The following is a 27,525-nucleotide window of genomic DNA, read 5'->3' as shown; positions in this document are numbered from 1 at the left end:
TAGGGATTTATTTAGTTGACAATTATGAATTATAAATAAATAGAGTGCTTTTTGATCACTCAGCTGGTTTGCCCGAGAGGTTAAGGGGGAAGACTTAAGATCTTCTGCACATAAGTGCGCATGGGTTCGAACCCCATAGCCAGCAAATTTCAGGAAATATATTTTCTTCCTCTAACTTATATTAAATAAGTCCAATCTTTTTGATTGTAATATACTAAGTCATGCTTTAATATTTAAAATACATAAAACTTCTATTATAGCTTAATTACTAATAAAACACTACTCTTTATAAAATTAGTACTTCCCCCTCATTCTCAGAGTATTAGAGGGTATTAAGGTTGGATAGTAATCTCCATTTTGGCCTTATTACTAAAATTCAAAAGACAAAAGATGAAATCACTCTAATTTAGAAAAACCATATGAAATATTACCTTTATATTCTTCTCATTTTGGATTTTATAGAGTTGAATCTTTGATGAGATGAATAAATAGTAACAAACCTTAGGGTTATTTTGGTGTTTTTGAAAAAAAGTGAAAATGCCATGCCATCGTTAACTAGTAAAGCTTAATAGTAATATTAGTAAAGCTTAATGATAAAGTAATAATTAAGCTATCGCTTAGGGGGGCATCATTAATTATCTCTTGTTTAAAGTCTTTGATATATTTTATTTATTTGTGAAAGCGAGAAGGAGTTGAATTATGTATGAAGGAAATTTAAATTGAGCATAATATTTTTTCGTTTCCAGTGAGAATTATCTTTGATCTTGAGAATGACAAAACATGTCAAAATTGTTTTGCAAAAAACCTTCTCAAGTACAAAAATTGAGCCGTCTCGTTTGCTGAGAACGATATAACAACCTAATTTGCCAAAGCATTTTGGTATTTTTTGTGTGTTTTAAGAATGATAGAATGCCAAACAATTCTCTTACCCATTATATAGGTGCCTTTAGTGTCTTCACCAAATTACCCTTATGATTCCCTTTCATTATAGCCAGAGGAAAAGTGCATTTTTTTGTAGGTCATTTATTTTGTAGAGGAGATATTCTATTTAGGAGCATAAATATTTTTTTATTGTTATTTTTCTTGTCACCATTAAGCCCGCCACAAGGAGTAGGGACCCATAAACCCAAGGGATGAGAAGAGGGATGAGGCAGCAAATTTTATTAAAAATTTCTCTTTTGAATTTATTTTTAGGTAAAAGACTTCCTCTACCATTTTAATGCCTTCATCAGAATACCCTTATGATACAAGCCCGCACTAGTTTTTGTGCAATAAGTCTAAAGAAACAATCATGCATCTATTTTTTGGAGTGTGATTTGGTTGGTAAAATCTGGGCTTCGGGGCCATTGGGAGTACATCTATGTCTCTCTTTTTTTTTGACCAAGTGGACATTTTGGGGATGGAATGGGATTTTTTTTGGGGGGGGGGGTTTAGGGGAGGAGGGATGTGGAGGGAATGGATGATCGAACCACATACCTCGTACATCTATGCCGCCTACAGTGCTATGCACCTATAGATCTATGTATTTATTTATGCGACATGTATGGTTGGAAGTAGGACCCATGTTGCCGGATCTTTCTGATAGTAACAACTACTTGTTATCTAAAAAATGTAAATTTCAAGGTCAAAAGATAGCTCCCTTAATATGCAGTCTTTCCTAACATCTGATATCCTAGGTTATACTAACTAGAGTTCGACTTGTACTACTATGTCTTCTATACAAAGTTTAGGTGTTGGGAATTGGAGTAACTTTATTAATCCAACTTTGGTCTTGGCAAGTGCCTAAGGGATAGCAAGGAAGTGCAAGGGATGAATTTTTTGTTTAGCCAAAGTTAGAGCAATGCGTATGGGGTTTTTTTTATCACTTCTAATGATCTGTTGTACATTTTTGTCTCTTGCTCTCTATTATGGTGTTTAGTAGGCACAAGTGTCTCACCTTCAGTTATATGTTGTCCTTTTTGAGTTTGTAGATGGGGAGTTTCTTTTGACTATTCCAACGAAGCCTTGGTGGTGGAATCTTTGATGATGTTTTATCTATGTCTAACTATATGCTAAACTCCATGAGTAAAATCTATTTTTGTATAGATTTTGAGCATGTCACTTTTTTGAGATCCTATTTAATTGGATCTGTTGTAATTATTTTAATTTGTATCTCTCTAAGACTGTCTATGTTGTGTTGTTCTTATAAAGAAATAAATAAATAAATAAATAAAACTTTATGATTCCCTTTCATTAGGGTAGAAGGGGAAGTGCATTCTTTATTATTTTTTTCTAATATTATTTATAGATCTTTTCCTCTAGAGTTTTTCAGTTGCCCACTTAAGTTGAGGTGAAACTTTGGTTTGCCCACTTAAGTGGAAAAAATTACTGGTTGCCCATTTTCAACAATCCACTGTTAAGTTTTCTCACATTTTCTATTAACTTTGAATTTAAAATGATATTATTGTCTTTAAGGTAAGTAATATGACTATAATGCCCCTATTCCTTTCACTCATACTGTCCCTCTTACCTAATCCTTAAGTGGGTGAAGGGATTCACCCATCTTTTTTCTACGCCTCGCCGAAAACCACCCATCTCCACCGGAAACCACCACCTCCTGCCAGCGACTTGCGACCAACAACTATAAGCTATAGAAGAAAGAAGATGGGTCGTTGGTTGCCGTAGGGGTGGGCTTGTGATGGTTTCCAGCTGTGATGGGCAATTTCTGGGGAGGTGTAGGAAGAAGATGGATGAAGGGAGAATCCCTTCACCCACCTAAGGGTTGGGTATGTAGGAGAGGGATAGTGAGTGAGAGGGATGAGTTATGGTAAATTGGTAATATTATTTATCTTCAGGAAATAATGTCGTTTTAAATTCAAAGTCAACAGAAAAGGTGAGAAAACTTAACAATGGGTAACAAATCATTTTTTGTTCTGTTGAAAGTGGACAACCAGTAATTTTTCAGACTTAAGTGGGTAGACTAGAGTTCCACCCCCACTTAAGTGGGCTACCAATAAATATATATATATATATATATATATATATATATATATATATATATATATATATATATATTTTATGATGGTATTTTATCTAGGAGTGTGGGTCTTCTTCTATTACTATCCTTTTTTTGTGTAATCATCAAACCAATCACAAAGATTAGGGGCCCATAGGCCTAGTGGATGGGAAGGGGGACAAGAGAAGTGCAGAGGGACGAAAGCTTGAACCAGAGACCTCTTTGCTCTTATTGTCTTTAAATAAAAGATTGTCACTATTTTGCTAGAAACACATCCATAGATAGGTATCATTCCTAATGGTGGTACAAAAGTAAATAGATAAGGAATTGGGATTGTCTACCCACGATGGTAGAGGGTTGGGTTTCCCTCACATTTTTAAACCACATATTTAGGAAATGAGCCCCCATGGTCCACCTTATCAATACTAAGAGGTAGACCCCCTCTTAAATATGTAGTGGAGGAGCACAATCCTTTACCCCCTGCAGTAGAGCATTCGGAATCATAAGTATCGACTACAAAAAATTAAGTTAACTTTAAAACTCAAAAAATACATGTGATAATGATACAAAGAGAGTTAATTTATAGATTTCATAGAATAAACATGTGACGTTTTGAAAGAACGCAACATAAAATCACAAACTCTATTCAGTACGCCACATCCAAATGCCAAAACAGTTTGCCTGCCTATTATTCATTTTCTTAAAACTTCTTCCATCTCAACAGAAAATACCCATAATAGGTAGTCTTTGTTTGTTATTGTGCGTATGTCTCCCATATAGTTCTCAAAAGATGACATGTGTTATTTTTGAGATCCAACGACTATGATTATAATAATTGCAAGATGATTACAACCTTTACATCTTGTGCCACATTCTATCTTCTACAACAAAATTGCAGAGACATAAATATTATTAACAATAGCTGGGCACAATATATTTAAAATTTTACAAATGTTTACATGCAAAATGAAGCTAATTGGATCATGTAGCCTTAAATAGGAACAAGGAGGCAAAACACTAAACAAGCAGTGGAAAGCCTAACGAGTCGACTGACTATTTTACAAAATGTAGCATCTCCGCCTCTATGGCGTGATTTTGACCCTACCAGCCACGGGCTATGCACACAAATTTGTATCAACTCTTTAATCTCTACCTAGTTTTTCTTGGATATGGTTGCCTTGAAGTCTTCACATGTTTCCCTACGAAAACTACTATCATTTTTTACATCATTTTAAGGATTCAAGTCATTAGATATGAAGTTGATCATGCTAAAATTTTTTCTAGGGAGTTTTTTGCAAACCCATGGAGCGCAATGGGTCTGTGCACTGGTTGTGGGTTTTTTGCCTTGGCGCAAACATCTTTTTGGAGTGGGTACTTGGTTGATTAATTGATGGACTACTAGTTTGCTTGGTCGGTTGCTGCTCTATCCATTGGATAGCTGCAACATTTGCTGCCTTGTCCACAAATGGTCTCAGCCAACTCTTCAAATTTGGCCAAAGCTAGTTGTCTTCTACCGTTTTGGTAATTCAATGATGATATACAATTGCAATCTAGGTGTGTCACTGAGGTGAGTATTGTCTACCGACCAATCTTGATTATTGGTCTAGTGCGATTATCTTTGGAATTTGGATCAAATTTGATTCAACATTTCTTGTCGCTTGGGGTCCCTAATCTGAAGAACGACTACTTATGACATTGTAAGTTTTCCAAGCAGATAGCCAATTGGATTCTATCTCCAACCCTACGATCTGTTTCTCCATTAACTGACTCTTGTTGTTTACACATTAGCAAGAGACTTCTATCAAGCTTGCAAGTTGAAGTGTGGGGACCTGAGATGCTATCAACTAATGGTTTGCATTATCAATGGGACGAGACTCATGTTTGTCCGAGTGTTTACTCGTCAGATGGTGGATACATGTTTTGTATCCCAAAGATTATTAGTTATTGTTCTAATTTACAACCTTAATTTTAATATTTTATTGGATTTGGCCCATGCCTTATCTTGGATGACCTTGTCTGATACATGTCAAATAGATTGGTTGAATTTCTCTCATCTCTATAGAATAAGTAATCAACCAGTTGTAGATGTCCAATTCAACACCCCCCTCTGAATAGGTAAAAAATGACATCAAATAATTAAAAATATATTCTCATCCCCATTATGTAAAGAACATCATCTCAGAACCAAATGCATAGTGGAAAAAGATCAATTTGTTTATATATAGACAGTTTCTCATTCCATATAGACAGTTCTATTAAACTTGTGGGTAATGATGTTAGAACCAGAAGACCAGAGGCACAGTATAGACAGACCAATAACAGAATCAAGGAGAAACAAATATATAAAGTATACCTTATGTCAGAATCACTTACCCGAATGTAGCAGAAGAAGCGAAGGAAAACCAGCACGAACTTGAATAAGGTGAGTTGAGGTGTACGTACAATACTTTTCCTTAAGGTTTTTTTTTTTTTTTTTTGGTGAAGGAAAAAACTTTAATTAAAGGAAAGTCAGTGTTGATAGCACCTACATATTGTACGTGATATACTACTACAATCATCCAGCTGTGTGGTTGCAAAATATGCATACTTTTCAAAATACAGATGGAGCACTGGGTTAGGGAAGTCAACATATTTCACAAATTTTTTTGTGTCAGCTAAGTCCATTAACCTTGGTAGTTTCTCTAGAGACCACTTCTCTGTTGAAGGCCTTGATAAGAGCTTCGTAATTTGATGATGATTAGTCCAGATCTCGTCTATCCTTATCCTCTTCTCTTTCGCAATATGCATGCCTAACTGTAGGCCAAAAAGCATAGTATCCAATATTCCTCTAAATTCTCGCTTTCCAAAATTGACTGATTGTAGATGTCCGTCTCTGCATATCCCAAAGCTCCAACCTGTTACTCTTAGCTGCTGGTAAGGAACCCCTGCACATATCAGAATATTTTTGTTAAATTGTAAAGTATGCATACACAAATTATCTTCTAGATCAACTAAATGAGTGTTGTTATTTTGGTGTTCCTGAGTATTTAATGAATCCCTATCTTCATTAGTTTGTAGCTTCAACACCTTAATCCAATGAATCCAATGGTTCGTGTTATGTAACACTACCATTGGATTAGGTAGTTTATGATTAAATACCCTCTCATTTCTTGCCTTCCATATGAAGTAACAAGTAATTATAAATACTGACATAACCCATGGCCATCACACTTTGTCTTTACTCAATTGTGAAAGCATATTGATGCATTGATTTAGGAGCGATGAATTTTTCCAGTTCAATTCGGAAACCCAATGGTCCAGCCGCATGGATTCTTTTCCCAGTCACATGAGATGAATATATGCCATATGGTTTCGTTGGATTTTCTGCATATAGCACAATCCGCCCTTATATTTGACCAATGAGCAAGCTTGGCCCGGACCGGTAATCCTGCGTTTAACACCCTCCAAAAGAATACTTTAAATTTGGAATGTATGGGGAGTTTCCACATTTGTCTCCACCACTTCACTGAAAGTTGGTCGTGGTTCCCTAACCTTTGTTTAACTATCTCCTTATAGGCCTGTTTAACAGTAAAATCTCCATTTGGAGAGATTAGCAAAGACCAAGAGTCTTCAGAGTTTGATAGAGGAGCATAAAGGATTAAGGAGGATAAAGGATTTGAAAATATCTCCCTGTTTTGATTCCGATTTTGGAATGCTTCTGCCATATCCGCCACTGTTGCCTATCTGGACCATCTACCAAAGTCTTGACTTGCTGCAGTGCTTTGTGTTTGAGAATGAGCCCATGGATCGAACTAGAAGGAAGTACTTCGTCCATCCCCTATCTTTCTAACCACCATTACCCTTAGCTGAGGGATAACACTGGCGATGCTGTTACAAACCCACGACCCCTTTTTTTTTGAGATCATTGGATCAAAGATGCTTCTGTCCTTGAAGTATTTGGCTTTGAAAGTCTTAGCCCGTAAAGCTTCCGGGTTGTTGATTAATCGCCATCCCTGTTTGAGTAACATTGCCAAGTTATAATCCTCCATTTTCTTGAAGCCCATTCCTCCCATCTCTTTTGGTTGACAAAATTTCCCCCACGAGATGAGATTCATTTGCTTGTTTTTATTCGGATGTCCGTTCCAAAACCTCTGACAGATCACATCTATTTTTTTGCACATTGTCTTGGGGAATCTTAAGCATTGCATTTGGTAGAGCGCCATTGATTGGATTGATGCTTGCATTAACACTCCCCTTCTAGCAAATGATAGATTAGATGCCTTCCATATTGCCATTTTCTTAGACATCCGATTCACCACCGTCTGTAGGGTCTTAGATTTTGCCCTTCTCAGAATTAAATTCGATCCCAAGTATACTGTTTCTCGTTTGATTTCCTGGACCTTCAAGATTGAAAGTAACGTGTTTCTGTTACTCCTTGAAACATTCCGGTTGAAGAACACCCCACTTTTCTCGAAGTTGATTTCCTAACTAGTTAGGTTTGAAAAAAGTTCAAGGACCGCTTTAAGAGCCAACACTTCTTCAGTATCCGCTTTGCAGAACAAAAAGGTGTCATCCGCAAAAAATAAGTGAGTAATTTCTGGGGCCCCTCTCGCAACCTTGATTCCACTTAGTAACTTCAGAGATTTGTATTCGTCGAGAAGCCGTGAGAGAATCTCCATCACAAATAAAAAGAGGTAGGGACTAAGGGGACATCCTTGCCTAAGTCCTCTAGCCCTAGAGAACCAGGAAAAAGGCGATCCTCTAATCTTGACCGAAAAGGTGGGTGAGGAAATTAACTCAGAGATGAGTTTACACCACATGTTGTCGAAGCCTAAGAACTGAAAAATCTTGGTTATTACAGTCCTATCAGTTCTGTCGTAGGCCTTAGACATATCCAGCTTGAGAGCGTTGACTCCTTGCTTACTGCGCGTATTACTCATGAAGTGAAAAATTTCATGGGCCACCATAATATTGTCAGTGATTTGTTTGTTGGCCACAAATGCCCCTTGGCAAGGAAAAATAAGACTGGAAAGGAGGCCTCTCAGCCTTCTTGCCAAGATTTTAGCTATGATCTTATAAGACGTATTGCAGAGGCTAATGGGGCTGAAGTCTGACACAATGCAAGCGTTATCCTTTTTGGGAATAAAACATAACAATGTGTGGTTGACCCCGTGGGGAAGGATTCCGGAGGCAAAGAAATCTGAAACAAACTTCACAATGTCTTCATGAATGAAATCCCAAGATTTTTGATAGAAAATTCCATTGAAACCATCAAACCCTGGGGCCTTGTGGGGTCCAAGTGAAAAAACTACCTCCTTAATTTCTAACAAATCCGGGATTGACGAGAGCGGAAGGTTGCCAGAATTCATTCTAAGGAAGAGGCATTCGATAAAGTGTGGATCTAGGGTATCCGAAGATTGGTAGAGTTTTTCCTTACGGTATTTGAACGCCCCCTTTAATACAGACTGGGTTTGACCTTGACGTTCTCACCTCCAAGATACAACAACTCCTAGATCTAAAGGCTAGCATTCCAACAGATACTACTTGCTAAGGAGATACAAAAGTAGTACACATCACATGAATGAAGAAAACAAAACATAAATTTTCTAACTCTAGAATACGAATTTCTGTTTTTTCACCAAAATCAAAGTGAGACTTTTGTTCAGAAATTCACCTCTATTTATAGGCTCGCATGGACACCTTCAGAGAGCTATATTTGTACGTAAGGTCACCTTCAGAGAGTTATGACTGTATGATCAGTCACCTCCCTACAACAAAACCCAAAACCGGGTTTTTAGGATCCACGACTCACGTCCCCAAGTCCTAAGTCCCATCATAGACACTTAATATTATTTATGTAATATTATAGTGCCCCATGGCCTAGTTAGACTAGGGTCTACAGACCATAACAGCAACCACGCTCCACTCGGTCCAGCTCGGTGCATGCGCATGATCCACACTTAGCTCTCTACCGGCATACACCCCACTTAGGAGCTATATATGTATATATAAACCATATAATCATTAGCTCCATCTGATGTGGGACTAAATACATATGGAAAATTAAATTACCTAATATATATGTCGAATTGCCAAAACCCTTTGATTGGAATCTATACATCCAGAAGAGTCCTATAGAGTAAGAATTAAACAAGAATCCTAAAACAAAACTAGGGAGATAGAGTTTTTAATGTTTTGAAACTTATCTAAATAGTATATTATATTACTATTTTATTTTAAAACAAAAATCCAACAAATGATGAAAAAACATACAAATTTATAGAGACCTTTGGCTCTTATCGTTACTTTTCAAGTGCATAAGTAATCCCCCCCCCCAACAAAAAAAAAAAAAAAGAGCCTGGCATGCGTGTTTGATTTGATACAATGACAGGAGTTTAAATGGAATCTTCCATTGCTCCAATCACTCTTCACATGGCTGGGTGGGTGGAAGAAATTGAGGCTATCCTCCCCATTTCAATCCTTGAAATTGACACCCAAGAATCATGATTCTTGGATATGGTATAAAACCAAGAATGGACAATTCACTGTGAAATCTGCATACTCTTCTAGTGTCTTGCAATGGTTGTTGCACAAGGTAATATTGCTTCATCTTTTTCTTCAAGTTTGTTTTGGAACCAAATTTGGCACATCCCATGCTTTAAAAAATCAATCATTTCTTATGGAGATCCTCTCATGAGGCTACTTATTTGCAAGAAGGGCAACCTTAGCTCCTCCAAGTTGGTTTGTAAAAGTGGTATTGAAAGTGTGAGTCATGCTTTATTCTTTTGTCCACATGCATGAGAATGTTGAAAACTCTCTCCTTTGTGTATTGAGACACTGGAGTTTTAGGGAGTTCATTTTCACGATTGGATGGCTTCCAAGAAAAATTTAAAGGATGTGATGATAAAGATAGGGTGGATCAATTATAGATTGCTTTTAGTTTGGTGCATACAAATTACTGGGAATGCGGCCTTATATCGGGGATTAGGGGCTTGTGTAAGATATACCATGACTAATTCCCCCCCCCCCTTTGTGTAGCAATTCAAAGTGTCTTGAATGAACTAGTCCAAACGAGAGGAAATCAATTGAGTCTTGCTTTCAACTTGAGGGAGGAGATAGATCTTTTTGAGGTTAAAGTGGACATGTCGTGGGATAGTAAGACAAATAAGGGTGGAAGGGGCTGCATTGTGTGGGATTTGAGTGGGAACTCTGTTGTAGCTCAATACAATCCAAGCTATGGAACCTCCTCATCAGTTATGGAGCTTGAGGCTATGAGGGATGCTTTATTTCTTGGTTGGTCATTGAGGATCTCAAACATGCAAGTCAATTCTAATTACTTGTCTGCTGCTTTAGCATTATAGGTTTCCCTTCATCATTGGATTGGATGAGCCTTAGCTTAGCTCGTGAGATAGTTGGCTTATCTTTAGACTTCAATTATGTTTACTTTCACTATAGTCCTAGATGTCAGAATTTGTGGGCTAATTTTCTTTGTAAGGGTGCTTGTAGGCTTTTCCTTTCTAGGACTTGGTGGACTGTTCCACCTTTTTTTATGATTGATAACTTTGTGGGATTTTTTTGTACTTAATGAAAGTTTCTAGTTTTTTATCCAAAAAAAAAAAAAAAACCATTTGAATAATTCTCATTGGGCTCATCCGTTATATCAAAATGACATGCTATGCCGCAATGGAAAATGACTTAATTGATTGGCAGCTCTTACAATGGAAAACTTCTTTGTTAAACGCTCTTTAATTTCTTCCATCGGGAAATGGATGCCATTTTCAAAATTCAAATCCTATCCTCATCTACAAAGGATTTTTGGATTTGGGATAAGACAAAACCTGGAAACTTCACTGTTTAGAATTGCCTATTATTAGCATCTCTTACACACTTGCAAGGCAATGTGGCATCTTCATCTAGTGCATCCCAACAATGGAAAAGGATTTGGAAAATCCCCACTTAGCCCAAAATAAAACACTTCCTTTGGAGAGCAACTCATGAAGCTCTTCCATCAAGCAATTCTTTGTTTATTTGGCTAGGTGTAATCTCCCATTTATGTCTGGTCTGTGCTAATGATTATGAACTTTTTCACATGTATTACTTAGGTGCCCACATGCTAGAGATTCTCATCTCTTAGAATTGATGCGTCTGACTTGAGGGGTTCTTCTATTTTCAATTAGATGAAGTTTGTACATACTTGATTTAGAAACTCAAATAACTTGGAGGAAGTAGATGTCATTTGGAGTTCATTATGCTGGGCAATCTCAAAATCCCGGAATTTTGCTCTTTTTAATGGTTATTTTCCCTCTATTTAGCCACTTTAAAATCAAGTTCAAGCTTAATTTCTGAAATCCAAAGATGGTGTTGCAAGTTAGTTGACTCTACCTTGGATGAGGCTACTCTCGGATCTACTCACATTGAAGAGGAAGGTTGGTTCCAACTCTTCATAGATGGGTCTTGGGATCCCAACAACTAGATGGCTGGTCATAGCTCTATTATTTAGGACCCAACGGAAGATTTTGTGGGGGCATAGGCGAAAGTGGGAAGGGGAATATCAGCTTTAGTGATCGAGTTAGAAGCAATTCGAGATGGTTTTTTGTTGGCTAGTAACTCTCATACCTCTAGGCTGCACGTGTTGCAAGCTATCATTTTGGCCCTACAAGGGCAGGACTCTTCTTTAGATTGGGCAAGTCTTAGCTTGGTCTGGGAGATTAAACTGTTGAGTTCTTTGTTTATCTTTGTGATGTTTAGTTATATATCTTAGAACCTATAATGTGATCGCTAACTATATTGCTCTGGTGCTCGTCTGTTTGGGCTTAATAAAGTCTGGTGGCATGCTCCACCTCTTGTTGTAACTAATAACTCTTTTCTTGTCTCCAGATTTGTCCAGAGGGTCTATTGAAGGCCTATGGGCCTAGAGGGGGGAAGAAGGGAGGAGGGATAGAATGGAGAGACGAATGTCCCAACCCACCACTGCTTTGGTCTTACTGCCTCTATATAAGAGGCTACCACCACTATGCTAGAAGCATCAATCTATGCCATGTAAGTTACAGAAATAGGATGAAATAGATTTCATGAGGCCAATGCATGAGTGGGCAGATCTGAATATATATGGCAGTTCTCTATGTAACCTAGGGTTGTCAGGTGCAAGGGGTATTCTTCGAGATGAGAATGCATAGATGATGATGCATTCTAGGAGGCATTTAAGGATTAGATTAGATTTCTATGCTGAAGTTGAAGCTCTGGTCCATGATTTGGAAATGGTGGCCTCAATAGGACTAAAGAAATTGTGGGAGAAAATTGATTCTATAGCTTTGGTGTTAATGGCTCAGTCGCATATGTTGCCATGGTATGTTCAACAAAGATGGGAAGATCTAAAGGCCTTCCTTGACATGATAACTTGAAAGATTTGGCATTGCTTTAGAGTATCAAACCTGATAGTTGATTTTCTTAACAACATCAGTAGAGAATTGTGCAGGAAATGTCATATGATGCACTTAGGATGTGGATATCTAGCCAAGCAGATTTTTTTGGGTACAAGTAGTATCAAATCTTTGAGCCTGCTGATGGCATTGCCATAGGCAGAGAAAGAGGATTTGGAGTGTGGACTGCGATGGTTCCATTTTCATGTTTTTCTTAATACTAATGATCTTTAGGGGGGAAAAGGAAATCAAAATTTGAAACCAAACTGGAGAATATATATCTCGTGAATACACCCTACATACATTCAATATCAAGAAACTAGTGTCTTTCAACCAACAAACACACCATAACATAGACAAAAACCAAACATCTTACTTAAGGCTCCACAATGATCTTCCCTGTAGCATGGCCATCCATGCTCTTTGCCCAGGCATCTTCAGCTTTGCTCAGAGAATGTTTGGAGTCAACTACTGTTTTTATCTTCCCTTCTCTCACCAACTTAAGAAGAAATTCCAGGTTCTCACTCTTGCCATCAAATATCAAAGGCAAGATTTGCTTCTTGGAGAATTTTAGCTTCAGTATTGCATAGGTGAGCATAGCACTAGGACCAAAAGTGATATCTATTACCTTCCCTTTCTCGGTTAAATTAGGTTCAAAAGTAGACCAAGGGATGCCATTTGCACAGTGGATTACTATATCATACTTCCTACCGGAAGGGCTCTTCAAGGCTGCTCCATCTGGAGTTTTATAGTCGATTACCTCGTCTGCTCCTAAGCTCTTGACAAACTCAATGTTCCGAGCACCACAAGAAGCAGTAATGTGTATGTTGCCAAGCTTTGCAAGCTGAACAGCATAGTGACCAACACCACCTGAAGCAGCAGTGATTAGAACATTTGTTGGCTTTTCACTTCTGTCGAGCTTGATCCCTGCAATTTGGGTTAGGGCTTGGAGTGCAGTGCGGCCAGCTACTGGTAAGCCTGCTGCTTCAGCTGCTGATACTTCAGCAGGTCTAATCACTGTCAAACTCTCACTGGCCACAGCATACTCAGCAAGCGCACCTCCTCTCTACATTCATATATAAGAAGAGACTGCAAATTAGACTATTATAACAAAGATGAAAGGAACCAACCAGGAAGGAAGCAAAGAGAACAGATCGAATTTTGAAGCCAACTACCCTTTCCTCCTCTAGATAAGTCATGAGGTAGGGTGGCATTGAATCATCCGTCCCAGAAGGTTAGGCTGCCAAGATGGGGAAGCCCAACTGTTATGACAACCCAAGTTTCTAGATGGATCCGGATCATGTCCTTACACAATGACATCTGCGACTCTCTGGGGATCACATGGATTCCAGTGTACCTCATGTTTAATTCATTGTTCTTGTACAAGGGCATGATCCACTCTTTCCACACGTAGTTTCTTTACTGAATTCAGGAGAAACTCATGGTCGTAATCGCGACTTGTGAGTCCTAGTGAGACCTAGGCGAGAGTATGTAACCAAGTCAAGCACCATTGAAACTAGCTCTATTGCTAGCTGCTAATTCCAGCTCTATTAATGTTTTGTATTCTTGTTCATCATTTTTCCTCGCCCACCCTTTCAGTGCCTAGTTTTCCATTTGTGGTTAAGATGGGTAGTTTGCCTTGGACGTGTCTGATACCTCGGCATCACCTAGGGAACATCTTGACAACTATGCATGCGATCATTCCAAATTAAAGAATCAGTTTATAATTCGAAAAGGAAGGGAAAATTTCAGAGATTACTCACAGCCATTGGAAGATAAGCTACAACTTGGTCGCCAGCTTTGAATTTCCTGACACCAGAACCCACTTCTACCACTTCTCCTGCCATGTCTATACCTGTCTCACCAAGGGTGAATATCAGGATACAGTTCTAATGCTTTTCAGTTTTCACTTTGGATTTCAGAATGCTAATGACAAAAAGTTTTTTTTTTTTGGGTAGAACTAATGACAAAAAGTTAGGACAGAAAATATAATGTAAATGAGGTATCAGATGGATGCTTACTCAACATAGGCAACTCTTCAGAAATGATGAGTTACATATGCTCAGAAAGTATTCCTCTAAACTTACAAACATCAATAATGTACTCCAGAATTTATGGAAAATCAGTGAGAACCAGATTCTAAGATCTAATATGAACAGGTAGAGTGTAATAGGCCTCAATTATGTTTCATATCAAAATTACAATTTTTAGGTATGGGTTAAGGTTTAGGCGAAAATAAGGTTCAAACAGTACTTCAAAAACAAATACAAACAGCTAATTATTAATTTATGTAGTCAGTATTTGCAAGAGTCCCCATACATGTTTAAATCTGGATCAGCTACCCATATGGGTATATATGGGGACAGATCTCCACTTTGCGTGAATGTATGGGATCCATACCCCATTTAGTTGATATAAGGCTTCTTATTATTGTTGTAGCAAACCTCCTGTAGCGGTTTGTGGACTGTAGAATGGTGATAAATGAAGCTCCTCTCTGGGAGGATGACGACAACTTAGTCCATATAGAAATTCTTCAAGAAGAGTTGAGAAATAAAAACATATGGATTACCTGGTGTGTGAGGAAGTTTGCTTGGTATACGTATTGGTCGTAGTTTCCCTTGCTGAATCTTCCAATCGACCGGATTCAGACTTACTGCTTCCACTTTCACCAGAACTTCATCTTTCTTCGGAGTAGGAACTGGAATTTCCACATGCTACAGAAGCAGAAAACAAGGTTAGCTAGAGAGCCTAAGCAAGAACAACCACAGCTAAAACTAGCAAGTTATTAGGTGGTAAAGATCATGATTTGTGAAATCTAAATAATAACTATTCCATGAGACAAGAAAAGAAAACCACAACATACAAGATCAAGAAAACTCTATAGACAAACATGGAATGTAATAATCTATCTGAACCAGTTTGATCTGGCTACACCTTCTCACAGCAATAAAGATGGAATAGTCAATGACAGTATCTTCATAAGAATGAACAAGCATAAATCCAGGGATTAAAATGGCAAAACGAAACTAAGAAATAGAATGAAGCCTGAAACAGAAACTAAAATCACCTTCAAACCAGCAGCTCCACCACCATAACTATCGAACTGCACAGCGCGCATGACCTTGGCTGCCATAGTTTCCCTGAAAGGCAGAAACAGAAACTCAAAAATGAATTCACCCGCCAGGAGTTTAGACTTAAAAACTGCATGAACTGCAATTTCCGTCACTCATCTGGAATCAACCTGGGAGACCTACGTGTTCTACTGGATACCATAATTTAAATTCTGACCGTTAGACATAAAATCGTCTACGTCTTTGAAACTCCTTGATTGGTCAATGATGTACTCCCAGAGATCATGGGATGGTAATTGGTTCTTCTGTTCTCACGGGTTTGGATTTCTGGTTCACATCACCAACTGTAGTTCTCAAAGATCTTGATGCGCGTAGCCAAAAGCGATCTTTTATTGGGTCAAAAAGTGGAAAATCACGGGCTTATGACGGCAGGCACGGAAGGAAATAGAAACGTTCAGGGCAAAAAGAGTAAACCTGAAACCAGGAGACTTGCTCAGGTTTTAAAGAGAGTTAACAACAGATGCTGCAACCAAGGTTTGCTCTTAGTCATTTGGGTTCTATCGAATATTCTTCTTTACTTTGTAGTCTCATTTTTATAAGCTGGAGGAGAATTTGTAATCCGTGTGATGATAGTATACTACGTGCACAGTTTAGTATTGCCTTCTCTTTTTTCTCAGCAATAAAATCTCTTCTGACCAACAAGGCTTTTAATTGCTTTATCAATACAAAACTCAAGTGATGAGATTTCAAGGTTTTAAATCGTTCAAATATCATCTCATGCATTGCCATGCATCTGCTGATGCACATCCATAGCATTTCACCCACGACAGAACATTTAAGATCTCTGTTTTCCAACTAGGTAGCTCTACTTGGGCCATGATAGTGCAGTTCTTTAAAGATTTATACTATACATTAACAAAATATTACAAAATATAAATCAACCATGTCTGACACAACCTAACTCGGAAAACCCATATGCACATGCTGTTTCTACAATAGGATGTGAAGAGTATTTTCGTGCAAACCTAACTCTGTTACACGCAACATCTACACAAGTAACTCTCAACTCACAGAAACAGTGACATACCATAAGTTACAAAGCCAAACATCATTCCTCCTAAGGCTCAACAATGACCTTCCCTGTTGCATGGCCATCCATGATCTTTGCCCAGGCATCTTCAGCCTTGCTCAGAGGGTGTTTTGAGTCCACTACTGTCTTCAGCTTCCCTTCTTTCACCAACCCAACAAGAAATTCAAGGTTTTCACACTTAGCATTCATCATCAAAGGCAACAGCTGCTTCTTGGAGAAGGTTAGCTTCTTCACTGCAAAGGTAAACAGGGCAGTAGGACCAGGAGTAATATCTACTACCTTTCCTTGTTCACTTAAATTAGGCTCAAAAGTAGACCAAGCAACGCCTGTTGCACAATGGATTACTGCATCATACTTCTTACCAGAGGGGCTTTTTAGAGCTACCCCTTCTGGGGTTTTATAGTCTATAACCTCATCTGCTCCTAAGCTCTTGACAAATTCAATGTTCCGAGCCCCACAAGTTGCAGTAACATGCGTGTTCCCAAGTTTTGCCAGCTGAACAGCATAGTGACCAACACCACCTGATGCTGCAGTGATTAGAACGTTTGTTGGCTTCTCACTCTTGTCGAGCTTGATCCCAGCAGACTGGGTGAGGGCCTGCAGTGCAGTGAGGCCAGCTACGGGTAAACCTGCTCCTTCAGCTGCTGACACCTCAGGAGGCCTATTCACAGTCAAACTGTTCTTGGGCACAGCAAACTCAGCAAACCCACCTCCCGTCTGCCAATAGAAAGATTCATAAGAATCATCAAATATACAAGAAATCATGAAGGAGCTTTACTCTCCATCCATGTGGAACATGTCCTCTCAATTATATTCCATCCTCACGATGGAAATACAACAGGGGGTCATGTAACAAAGTGAAGTATACAAGTAGAATAGCTGCCAAGTGGATCAATTTTCCATCTTTCTCTGAAAAGGGACCTTTTTCCTTATTCATGAGGGATGAATTATTAAGGTACCATCATTACATTACATGAGAACATCCTTAGGTAACTGTACAGGTTCAGGACCACCTCCACCTCCACCTCCACCCAACACCAACACCCCCTTCCCCCACCCCCACCCCCACCCCCACCCCCCACCCCCACAACAACAACAACCAAAAAAAAAAAAAAAAAATGAAAGAAATCAAAAGTGCAAGCTATACTATAATAACAACATAATCCAATGCTTATTGTGGAAGGACTAAAACAAGGATGAAACACATAATAAACTAGGAAGAAACAAAAGAGAGCCAGGTCAAATTATGAGGCCAACTACCCTTTTCCTCCAGATAAAACATACAGTAGGGTAGTATTGAAATATACACCTCAAAAAGCTTAGGCTGTCAGGTGTAGAGGCCCAACTGGTAGCTGCTCAAGTTGCTAGACATAGTATATCTGGAATTATTCCCGAACAGGTAGTCCATGACATTCCTCAAGACCACCCATTTAGTGACCTTTCAAATGTAAATAATGCTAAAAGTACTATTATTTTTTCCTCTTTCCAATTTGAAGTTAAATTGGTAATTCAATGGTGCCATGGTAATCCATGGCTGCTGCCAGGCAACTGGATACCCAAGGGACACCTAGCCAAGGCCAAGTCATGAATGCTAGCACCATATTCCCGAAACCCATGCCTTGTGCTGATTCCAGCTCTAAATAGGTTTTGTATTTTCGTTCTTCATTTTCTCCTTCAGGTTTTCTTCTTCCCACTCTCCACCCTTTCCATGCCTTCTTTCTATTGTGGACAATCTGATTTGGGTATCCCAGATGCCTGAGATGACGCCTTGGATGTGTCTGGCCACTTGTTGCGGTGGCACCAAGACATCACCTGGTCAACATCTTGACAGCTACACATTGATCCTTCCAAAATGAAGAGTTAGTTTGTACATAAAATGACGGTGATTACTCACAGAGTGACTAAGCAGAGCTACAACTTTGTCACCAGCTTTGAAATTCATGACACCAGGACCAACTTGTACCACCTCTCCTGCTATGTCAGTAGCTGTTTCATCAAGAGTGAATATCAGGACAAAGTTTCTGGTGCTTTTCATTTTTGAATTTCAGAATAAAAGCCAGGATAAAAAGGATAAAATGTCATACAAGGAACCAAATAGATACTTTTCAACTCAAGCAACTGCTTTGAAATTATGAATTACTTTTAAGCTCAAAAGTTTTCCCTTAAGCTGACAAACATCATCCAATTTCATATTACTTTCTCATTTGCCAGTGAAATGGCATTTCTTGGCCTACACAACTCTAATTTGATACAATCATAGAGTAACATACCCTGTCTCAAAGCTTTTCTAAGTTTGCGTAGTCTAATCTTTCATAGGGGTTAACAACCAACCCCAATTCCACACATAAGGAAAATCTTTAGCTAGCAATATTAATGTTATTTATTTTCATATATGATTAGCTTATTATATATTTGGAGTAGTAGTGAACACATAATGACCCTGGAGACAGACGTTAGATCCTCCAAATCAACAGTACCGACAGTCTCAGATGCTCATCCAATAGTGTAATCATGTTGTGGCTGAAATTCTAATAACATCCACTTTATCCAAATGAATATTAACCCATCATATGTTTTACTTAGCATGTCCACTTGAACAGTTAAAACCTCCCTGTCCATGAACAGAGGAAGTTGTTGAATGTATTAAATGACATAAAGCATAGCCTCAAAAGATTTCCTTTTCTTCTTCTTTTATTATTATTATTATTTATTTATTTATTAAATATTTTTTTTTGGGGGGGGGGGGGGGGGCTGCCACCAAACTCTAGAAAAACTGAATTGTTTAGACCGACGAGCTAGGTAATCTGCATAAAGATTGTTTTGATCTATGCATAATTAAACTGAACAAACTAAAAATTACAAGCTAACTTGAGAATCTCCCTAAGCTGTCACTTGGCAAATCAAGAGATTGCACATGCCCATGAAGAGCCCTAACAGCCACCTGACAATCTGTGAAGATTGACATATAGAGAGCTGGAGTGAGCATGCTATATGAAGAGCATCTCTGACTGCCTCTAATTCCATACATTGAGCCTTAAAAGAGTTAACGTGTCTATTCCTTGGCTAACAAATGACCAGACAAACAGGATTGGTTTTATCTTCCACATCTTAGGTCTAGCTAGCATTTGCATGTCATTGTGAAGTAGACATTTCTCAGCCACTAAATAAAAGCAATTAGTCCAGCATGACTAAAGTACAACTAGCATAAATTAAGAGAAACCACTAAGCGTTTCACCAGAAATTCATTCAACAGATGTACCTGGGTAACTGGGTTTGCATTGATGCATTGGAAACCAAGTATCAAAAATTAAGAATCAGATTGGACAGTTTCAAAATAGTCAGACATGTAGCATCTGTAATGGTTGGGAAGCAAGATCGGTGCACAATTGAAGGAAGTAAATCATGCAGATCCCATTCTGCATGAGAAATCTAACTCTAGTGCTCACAACAAAACATACAGTTTACTACAAATGGCAAATATTTGACAGTCATTGCCATTCCAACCCTCATGAAAACTAGTAGCAGAATATAAATAATCTAAAACAAATGCATAACAGAAAAGTCCTCTGCATTTACCTGGAATGTAAGGGAATTTGCCTGGCATGATTGGTCGTATCATGCCCTTTTGAATCTTCCAATCAACAGGATTTAGACTTCTTGCTTCCACCTTCACCAAAACTTCGTCTTTCTTTGGGGCAGGAACTGGAACTTCCACATGCTATGAAAGGAGGAAACAAAAGTTAGAAAGCCTAAGCAAGAACCACCAAAATTGAGAAATCCATCAAACCTCTGCAAAAACAAGTCAGATAGTCCAGGGCCCCACCATATGTTTCTACCGATTGATGTTGCCGTGAAAACATGAATGCTTTATGGTTAAGGTTCTCTTGATGATGCATATATCTGCCACCTACCAGCTCTGATGACGTTCAAATTTTTTCTACGTGAGTTCTCGACATCTCTTTTTAATTTCAGCCAGTCTAATTTCCCCAACATAAGCTTATATTCTTTGAAATTTGGTTGAAGATCCTGCTTTAGGAAGTTCAGGGGAACTTGAATTAACTCTTCAAATAGGAAAAAGGGCGACCTAGTGCTGAAGGCTTCCACACAAGCAAAGTCTGAGCAGGCATTTTTTCAGTGCAGCCTTACCCAACAATTTTTGCTGAGAGGCTGTTTCGATTCCTTGATACAGGCTACCACTGTGATCAGCTGACCATTGCACCAAGGCTTGCCCCTCAATTAACTCTTTAAATACAAATGACAGAATTCATAAAATGGTGGGCCATTTAATGGAGGATTTTGAAACTTGAAATGTCCCTAATTGAAAGAGCAGTACTCTCCATATAAAGGTCATTTTGACCAGCAAAATGGCTCCAAAGAGGCAAACCATCAAGATAAGCATATGATGCAGATGCAAGGTATAAGCAGACGTACCAGAGGAGGAGGGAGACCAGCTCAGATTCTAGATCCTAGCAGACTGACAGAATCTGAAAACCTGCAGTTGCAGTTTATGTATCGTTTCATATACCAGATCCCTGGGGATGAAAGCAAGCCTACCTGGCTACCTCCCTTCCCGGAACAGTAAATTGGGCCAAGAACCAAGCCCATTGGCGAACCAAGTGGGCCAGCCAAACCCTACAAGGGGTGGTCTGGTCATTTTCCCACTTCTTTTGGTTATTATTTTTGTCTACATTTTCTTTATATTTTCTTGAGTCCATATCCAATTTTATATATTTAATTGAATTAGTCTTGAGTTATTGAATAAAATCGAAGAATTGAAGGAAGAGTAAGTCGTGGGTTCCTAGGAGGAATCCCACGGCTGAGTGTGATGCAATTCTACAACTCGTTTCAAGTTTTTCCTTCTTCAAGCTTCGGCAGCACCTAGTCAAAGAAACTACAGCAGCTCAAGTCTCATTCCAAGTTAAGTACCAGCCCCCTCCCCTTTCCGTAGCTCATGCAAGAGTTCCCCCTCCATTCCTCTTCAACCGCAAGACCTTCCGACCCACTCTAACTTTAATTCTGGAATTACAACAGCCCTCCCCCAATCACAGACTCTCCCCAACCCCTCCCCTAACCTGCAGCAGTCCTAGAACCCCTCCCCTATCAGCGTTGGACCTTCCCCAGCCCTTCCCCTCCTCCCGCCGGTTTTCTTTCTCCCTTTTCTTGATCTTGGGCAGCATTAGAAAAGAAAGAAATCAGAAAATACAGCAAGAAGAAAATAAAAGAAAGAAAGAAAAAAGAAAGAGTAAGCAAGAAAGATTCTATATTCTTGCAAGAGCTTGAAGAACCTCTTCAAGATCAATCAAGAACCTCAGCCGAAGCCCATACCTTCATCCAATTGTCCCTATAAGCAACCGCTAGGTCCCCATTTTCCCTTTAGGTCCCATATCGATTACCCAAATCATCTCATTTGGGTTTGTTAAAACCCTAAACATTCCCTTCCCATTGCCACAACATCCTAGTTCTATTTCCCTTCCCCCACAACCTACCTAGGGTACCCCTGTGTATCCCACAGCCATTAATTGGCACCAAATCTATTACCAACTAGGTTTATTAAAATCCTAACTTACCCTAGCCCCTTCCCATAATCAAATTACAATTTTTTCCCAAGCCATCCCAAGTGGTTAATTTTTAGCTTTCCCTTTTCTTCTCCAAAAGCCATCCCATTTGATCCTCAACTACAATTGTTGGTCATCAATTGCTGGTTCACAAGGAGAGGATCTTGGAGTAACCCTGATTTTAGGGCTAATTAACCAAATAAAGAAACCCTAAATTTTGGGTTACATCACCTGGTCACATCAGGAATGTTAACCTCCAGTGCATAAGACACCCACACTCAGCACCACGGTCTGCGGAGGATCAAATGTACACATCTTTAACCCTGTTTCAAGGACTTGAATCTGTGACCAGTCATTCCAACATTTAACAAGTGAGCACTTGATCAGTGGGCCAAGCACGACCCATCGATCATGAGCTATAAGAAGTTCAGATTTTCTAAAGAAAGCTTTATCTGTATTCAAAAATGTACCTAGTAGATCCTGGGTGAGGCTTAGGTGGATACCTAGCCTTCTAACCTTTTAGCTTTCCATACATTCTACTATGTATCCTTCTATCAGAGATAAAGGTCAGATCTGGACATGCATTTACCTTTGGTTATTCTTTATTCATTTATTTATTTTTGGTAAGACTTTGGTTATTCTGTTCAGTGCTGATTAATGATTTTGTTAATGTTTACTCTTTCTGCTATGTTCCATCACTAGCACTCAGATAGCTTTCCGTTCTAGACTTCTGGATCATACTACAACCTGAATCTGATCAACAGTATTTCTCACAGCATCAGGACAACTCTGTAAATCACCATACTGTTACCAGAATCTGAAAAAATTACCTTGCTTCTAGGTCAGCTGATCTTGAATGGACTTTTAAGTGACTCTTCTATCACTATCTAAATAATATATATCATACATAATATTGGAGGTTCAGTGCTTAATGAACTTCAAGATGTAAGCTGTACGATGTATCCCTAAATTCCTCACTATGAAATCAACCATGCATCAGAGGAACTTCAAGAATGTTTTCAGACTTGATCTCAAAGTTTCCAGTTCATTAGAGAAGATTGATTTGATGGACCTTACATATTGAACACATAAGGATGAAGGAAAGTGAGGGAAGAAAGATCACTCATTCTGGAACTGCCTATGGTTGTTGAAGTTTCTTTGGCCAATCTGAACCAGTGGTTAAATACAATTTTACCAAGCAAAATACAGCAGTAAAATATGCAGCAGTTGTCCGGAGAAGAAGAAAGTTGTGTAAAGTTTCATGCTACTTGGTTAATTACCGTGATTTCATCTTTGATACCATTTTTTTCTTATGTGTGCAAGTTTATGCATGAAGGGACAATGGAATGGATGGCCGTAGAATCACCCTCATTAAAGCAATTCCCTAAGGAGGCTTTCCCAATGGAAATGCTCTTTAATGAACCTTTAGGGTTAGGTGAAGCATGACAAAGACATAATAAATTAAAGAGTTTGCAGGGTGAGAAAGTTGAATTGTCTTCTTCTACTTCTTTTTTTCTCTATCTTTTCTTCCAGCGTGTGGCTTTGGATACACATGAGGAATCTGGTACAAGCAACGTAAACCAAAAAGAATCTTTTTCTCTAAAGCTTAATATTTATCAATGCTGGTTGGATAGCCATAACCTTAACCACCGTTGGTTGGTTTTCTTTTAATTGATTTATTCTCCTTTACATTAAAAATTTTGAAAATTTCAGGTCAATAACATAACCTTGACTACTGTTGGTCTGTGTTCTCTTCATGGATTTGTTTTAAATGAGAAGATTTCTAGTCAAAAGCGCACTTCGGGAGTATCTTTTCAGACACACACTGTGCTTTTTCCACATAACCTAGGTGTCTACTGATTTCTTGGTAATTTTTCCAAAATAGAGCAATTCTATGATCTTCTGCAAAATAAAACTCTTAAACCAAAACATGGATGAACACTACGAAGAACAGAAGGATCTGTTTCAGAATTACGAAAACAAATTCATTATGCTGAACCATTAAAAAGGGTCATATATCGCATCTTCTCGATGAAACTAAAGATGGCGTCGTCCTGATATAAACCAATTGAAGTCTCTTTTTACGAAAATTGGACAAGCATAAATAAATTGAACAAAAATGAACACAGGGAATTTACAGGGCAAATTAAATGGAAATAATTGGAAAAAAAAAAAAGAAAAGAAAAGAAAGGAAAATGAAAATCACCTTCAATCCAGCAGCTCCCCCACCATAGCGATCGTACTGAAGAGCACGCATGAGATTGGCAGCCATGGTTTTCCCAGAAACAGCAGAAACGCAAACTCAAAAGCAGACTAAATAGATTCAACCACCAAGCGAAAAGATCTGAAAAACCCACAACTGAACACCTATAAGGATTCTGGCAGAAGGCATGGACTTTATAAGCACATGAACTGTCACTACTACTTTACCAAAAAAAAAAACTGTCACTACTTCCACCTGTTCGGAATCGTGGCTGCCTATTTCGCCCATGGTATCGCAGCGAATTGCTTCCGTGCTGCGCATTTGTGCAGTCAACGGTGAGGATTATTTCGATCAAGACCACTTGTTTTGTATTTTTTTTTGGCTGGCAAATTAATATTAATGGGGTGGGGGATTTACTAATATATGTGTCGCTGAATAGGTGTGAACCCGAGACCTCCTCATGGGAGTTTGGGTTATTAACCGCTCAACTATCCTACCATTGACAGTTTCGCATGCTTTTTTTTCTAATCTTTTGATCCATATTATTATCCTGTAATAATATGTGAAATGAGTGGTCAAGATCGAAATCTCAACCACAAGTTTTGATCTCCATCCTATTCTTCCCTATGCTTGCACACCAGTGAAGCATGACTCGGTTTCAAAACACTTTTTGTTTTTTAAGTAAGAATTGCTACTCTCACTGGATAAATCTTTGAATGAGTGGCAATGAGTAATATGAACTAGTTATGTAAAAAAATATTATAATTCAAGGGTGCTCATTGAACTTTTCCAATCCTTAGATTAAAATATTTTATATGATTTCTTGCGGACTTCATTTTATTTCCACTATTAAAAATGCACCAGTATCAAAATAATAATAATTATATATGATTTAATTCTATCACTCATTTAAAACGAGATATAACATTGAATTTAGTATTAAAAAACATCTATTTTCTGTGGTTTGGGTATCTCCTGTGTAATTCTTGAATGTGACATATGGCATTTTCAAGATCCAACAGCCATGGTCTGCACACATTCATGGTTGAGATTGAATATAATCAACGTGGTGTGCATCCAACGATGGGCACTACAAGCACCACCATGTTAAGCACACTACTGAAGTAAGATCCTATCAAGAAAGGATCTGATTCTTTTATCTACTTTTCTTTTCTCAAAATCAAAATTATAGTTGATGAGTTAGCATCGGCCAGTGTCAGATGATGATCTAGTTTTGTTTACCATGGGGGTCTTAGGTGCTAAGACTTTCTTCATTTGTAACCTGTATGACCACTCAAGTCTCCTCTATTTCTTTGCGATCGAGAGATGTTCATGTCTCCTTTTGAGTGAAAGGATTTGGTTATCTTCTACCTTGCTTCATAATTCTAATGTGAGTGCATAGCTTGCCTTGGTGCCCTCTAGCATTTGCTCTTCTTGAAAGATTGGTGCTGTTGATCACTTGCATAGAACCTCTATTTTTAATGATCGGTAGTCTGGTTGGTTTCGTTCTTGTTCTAATGACCGGCAACCTAGTGGGTCGGTTGGTTCTCTTTATACTTGGGTTTCTAAGCATAATTGTTCGCTTTGCCAAATTTGTAATCGTTATAGCCACTCTTCAAAATCCTTTCATTCTCAATATAAAAATGCTAACTTTGTTAAGATAATTGGACTCCTACAAAGTATTATATTATAAATACTAAATTCTATTGGTAATTGGACTCTCCTACAAAGGCCCATTACATCGTTAGATCGTAACTAATCTGATGGCTCATATTAGAACATAAGTTGAGTATGACCCAAATACCTCAATAATAAATTGGGTATAACTTGAGTACCTCAACTTAAATTGGGTATGAGTCAAATACCTCAACAAACTTTGCATGTTCTAAGGCTCCAAGTGCTTTGGTTTCTCCGCGGATGGGGTTTCTAGCCTTTGAAATCTTCTGGTACCCAGCAGGCCTATTATTATTATTATTATTATTTTTTGGTAAAGCAAGCCTAGAATCTTGACATGCGTGATAAACTTACTAGATCTTAAACTCAATAATATGATGTAGGCCCAAATCGAAAATATTATAATAGAGTTGATAGTTTACAACAATTATCTTTGAGAAAATTACACGGCACCTACTATGTTAAAGTAAACTATAAATTGCTCATTGACTATTATCTCCGAAATTACATGATACCCATATGCATAATTATAAATTACTCACAGTTAAATTTATTGTTAAAATAAGTTATAAAATTATCTAAATATCTTTATTTTTATGTAAGTCATTTAAAATTTGTATTTCAAATTATCAAAATGCCCTCTAGACAGATAAATTACAAAAATACCCCAACCTCTCTCTCTCTCTGCAACCTCTCTTCTACGATGGAATCTATCTTCTCCAACCTGTATGTGATTTGGTTTAATTTGGGATGAAAGATAGAGATCGTATGGAATGGATGGAGGTGATGATTCTTTGATGATACGAAGCTATTTTTATCTTCTTCGAAAAATCCAAGGCATAAATTTTATCCATCCTTCATAGTGATTAAAAGTTTAGATCTAAGCTTTTATCTACTTATTGATTTTTATTATTGTTGGCAGTGAGAAGGAGAAGATTGGATTCATCAGAACTCTGGCTTATAAATCCCAAAGAATTTGAGATGATTGAACAACTGTTTGAATCGTAGACTAATTAACCAAGTCTAAGACACTGGGAAACGAAACATATTCAACAAAAACAAAGAAAAAAATTCCACCTTAGCCAAGTTTTGGTTGAAGTTTGATTCCTGGATCTCGTTGCTCTTCTTTTAGTTATGGATTGAGTTTTTCAGTAGGAACTAAAGCTATCTTTTCTTCCTGACCTGGTTGGTTTGTGCTCACACCGCTCTAACCAATCTTGTCTTCTCTCTTTCGTCTCTAGTCTCCTCCACCTTCTCCTTGTTCGGCTCTGGTAGTTTAAAAAATGGAGCGGTTTGAGATTGAAAGGAGAAAAATCCTCTTGGGCTCCGGCGGTTTCTTAGATTGATTTTGAAATTATAGTTTGGGACAATTAAAAACACTAAATGTTGTTTCATCTTTGATTATCTTTGCTGCTCTGAAACCTGCAACTTATAAGCTTTGTGATTGAAGGTTAAGACTAGGGTTTCTGTGGTTTGTCCGAGAAGATGGGTTGCAGTTGGAGGTGTCTCGGTGGAGAGTGAGAGAGAGGGTCATCGGAG

General features: G+C 38.3%; 2 protein-coding genes and 1 non-coding gene across 3 annotated transcripts; 1 reads left to right on the top strand and 2 right to left on the bottom strand.

Moving 5' to 3' along the window:
- The first annotated feature begins 62 nt into the window (after nucleotides 1-62).
- Nucleotides 63-145, top strand: TRNAL-UAA (transfer RNA leucine (anticodon UAA)). Its single transcript has one exon. It is a non-coding gene; the product is annotated as a tRNA-Leu (tRNA).
- Nucleotides 146-12,681: 12,536 nt separating this feature from the next.
- On the bottom strand, nucleotides 12,682-15,542 carry LOC149018888 (chloroplast envelope quinone oxidoreductase homolog). Its single transcript, XM_089154444.1, has 4 exons — nucleotides 15,461-15,542; nucleotides 14,963-15,107; nucleotides 14,157-14,248; nucleotides 12,682-13,459 (listed from the first exon to the last, which is right to left on the bottom strand). Exons 1-4 carry the CDS (start codon nucleotides 15,524-15,526, stop codon nucleotides 12,770-12,772), a joined length of 993 nt encoding a protein of 330 aa, XP_089010570.1. The 5' UTR covers nucleotides 15,527-15,542; the 3' UTR covers nucleotides 12,682-12,769.
- A 681-nt stretch (nucleotides 15,543-16,223) lies between these two features.
- On the bottom strand, nucleotides 16,224-24,408 carry LOC149018887 (chloroplast envelope quinone oxidoreductase homolog). The gene is made up of 4 exons (XM_089153013.1): nucleotides 24,316-24,408; nucleotides 20,131-20,272; nucleotides 18,449-18,540; nucleotides 16,224-17,271 (listed from the first exon to the last, which is right to left on the bottom strand). The coding sequence occupies exons 1-4, from the start codon at nucleotides 24,379-24,381 to the stop codon at nucleotides 16,582-16,584; spliced, it is 990 nt and encodes a 329-aa protein (XP_089009139.1). The 5' UTR covers nucleotides 24,382-24,408; the 3' UTR covers nucleotides 16,224-16,581.
- Nucleotides 24,409-27,525: the final 3,117 nt, after the last annotated feature.

Source organism: Hakea prostrata, chromosome 4, assembly GCF_041222555.1.
Source record: "Hakea prostrata isolate BN-2017 chromosome 4, UWA_Hpros_2, whole genome shotgun sequence".
NCBI classification, from domain to species: domain Eukaryota; kingdom Viridiplantae; phylum Streptophyta; class Magnoliopsida; order Proteales; family Proteaceae; genus Hakea; species Hakea prostrata.
The sequence above is the reverse complement of the archived record's forward strand: the minus strand, read 5'-3'. Positions and strand labels throughout refer to the sequence as shown.

Excerpts from the sequence above, each read along its gene's own strand:
- LOC149018888 (XM_089154444.1), bottom strand. The coding sequence starts at position 15,526 with ATGGCAGCCAAGGTCATGCGCGCTGTGCAGTTCGATAGTTATGGTGGT. Across the intron at positions 14,249-14,962 it reads CAAACTTCCTCACACACCAG|GTATAGACATGGCAGGAGAA; the intron begins GTAATCCATATG and ends TTGGTGAGACAG. Across the intron at positions 13,460-14,156 it reads TAGCTTATCTTCCAATGGCT|AGAGGAGGTGCGCTTGCTGA; the intron begins GTGAGTAATCTC and ends ATATGAATGTAG.
- LOC149018887 (XM_089153013.1), bottom strand. The coding sequence starts at position 24,381 with ATGGCTGCCAATCTCATGCGTGCTCTTCAGTACGATCGCTATGGTGGG. Across the intron at positions 20,273-24,315 it reads GGGGAGCTGCTGGATTGAAG|CATGTGGAAGTTCCAGTTCC; the intron begins GTGATTTTCATT and ends CTCCTTTCATAG. Across the intron at positions 17,272-18,448 it reads TAGCTCTGCTTAGTCACTCT|ACGGGAGGTGGGTTTGCTGA; the intron begins GTGAGTAATCAC and ends TTCTATTGGCAG.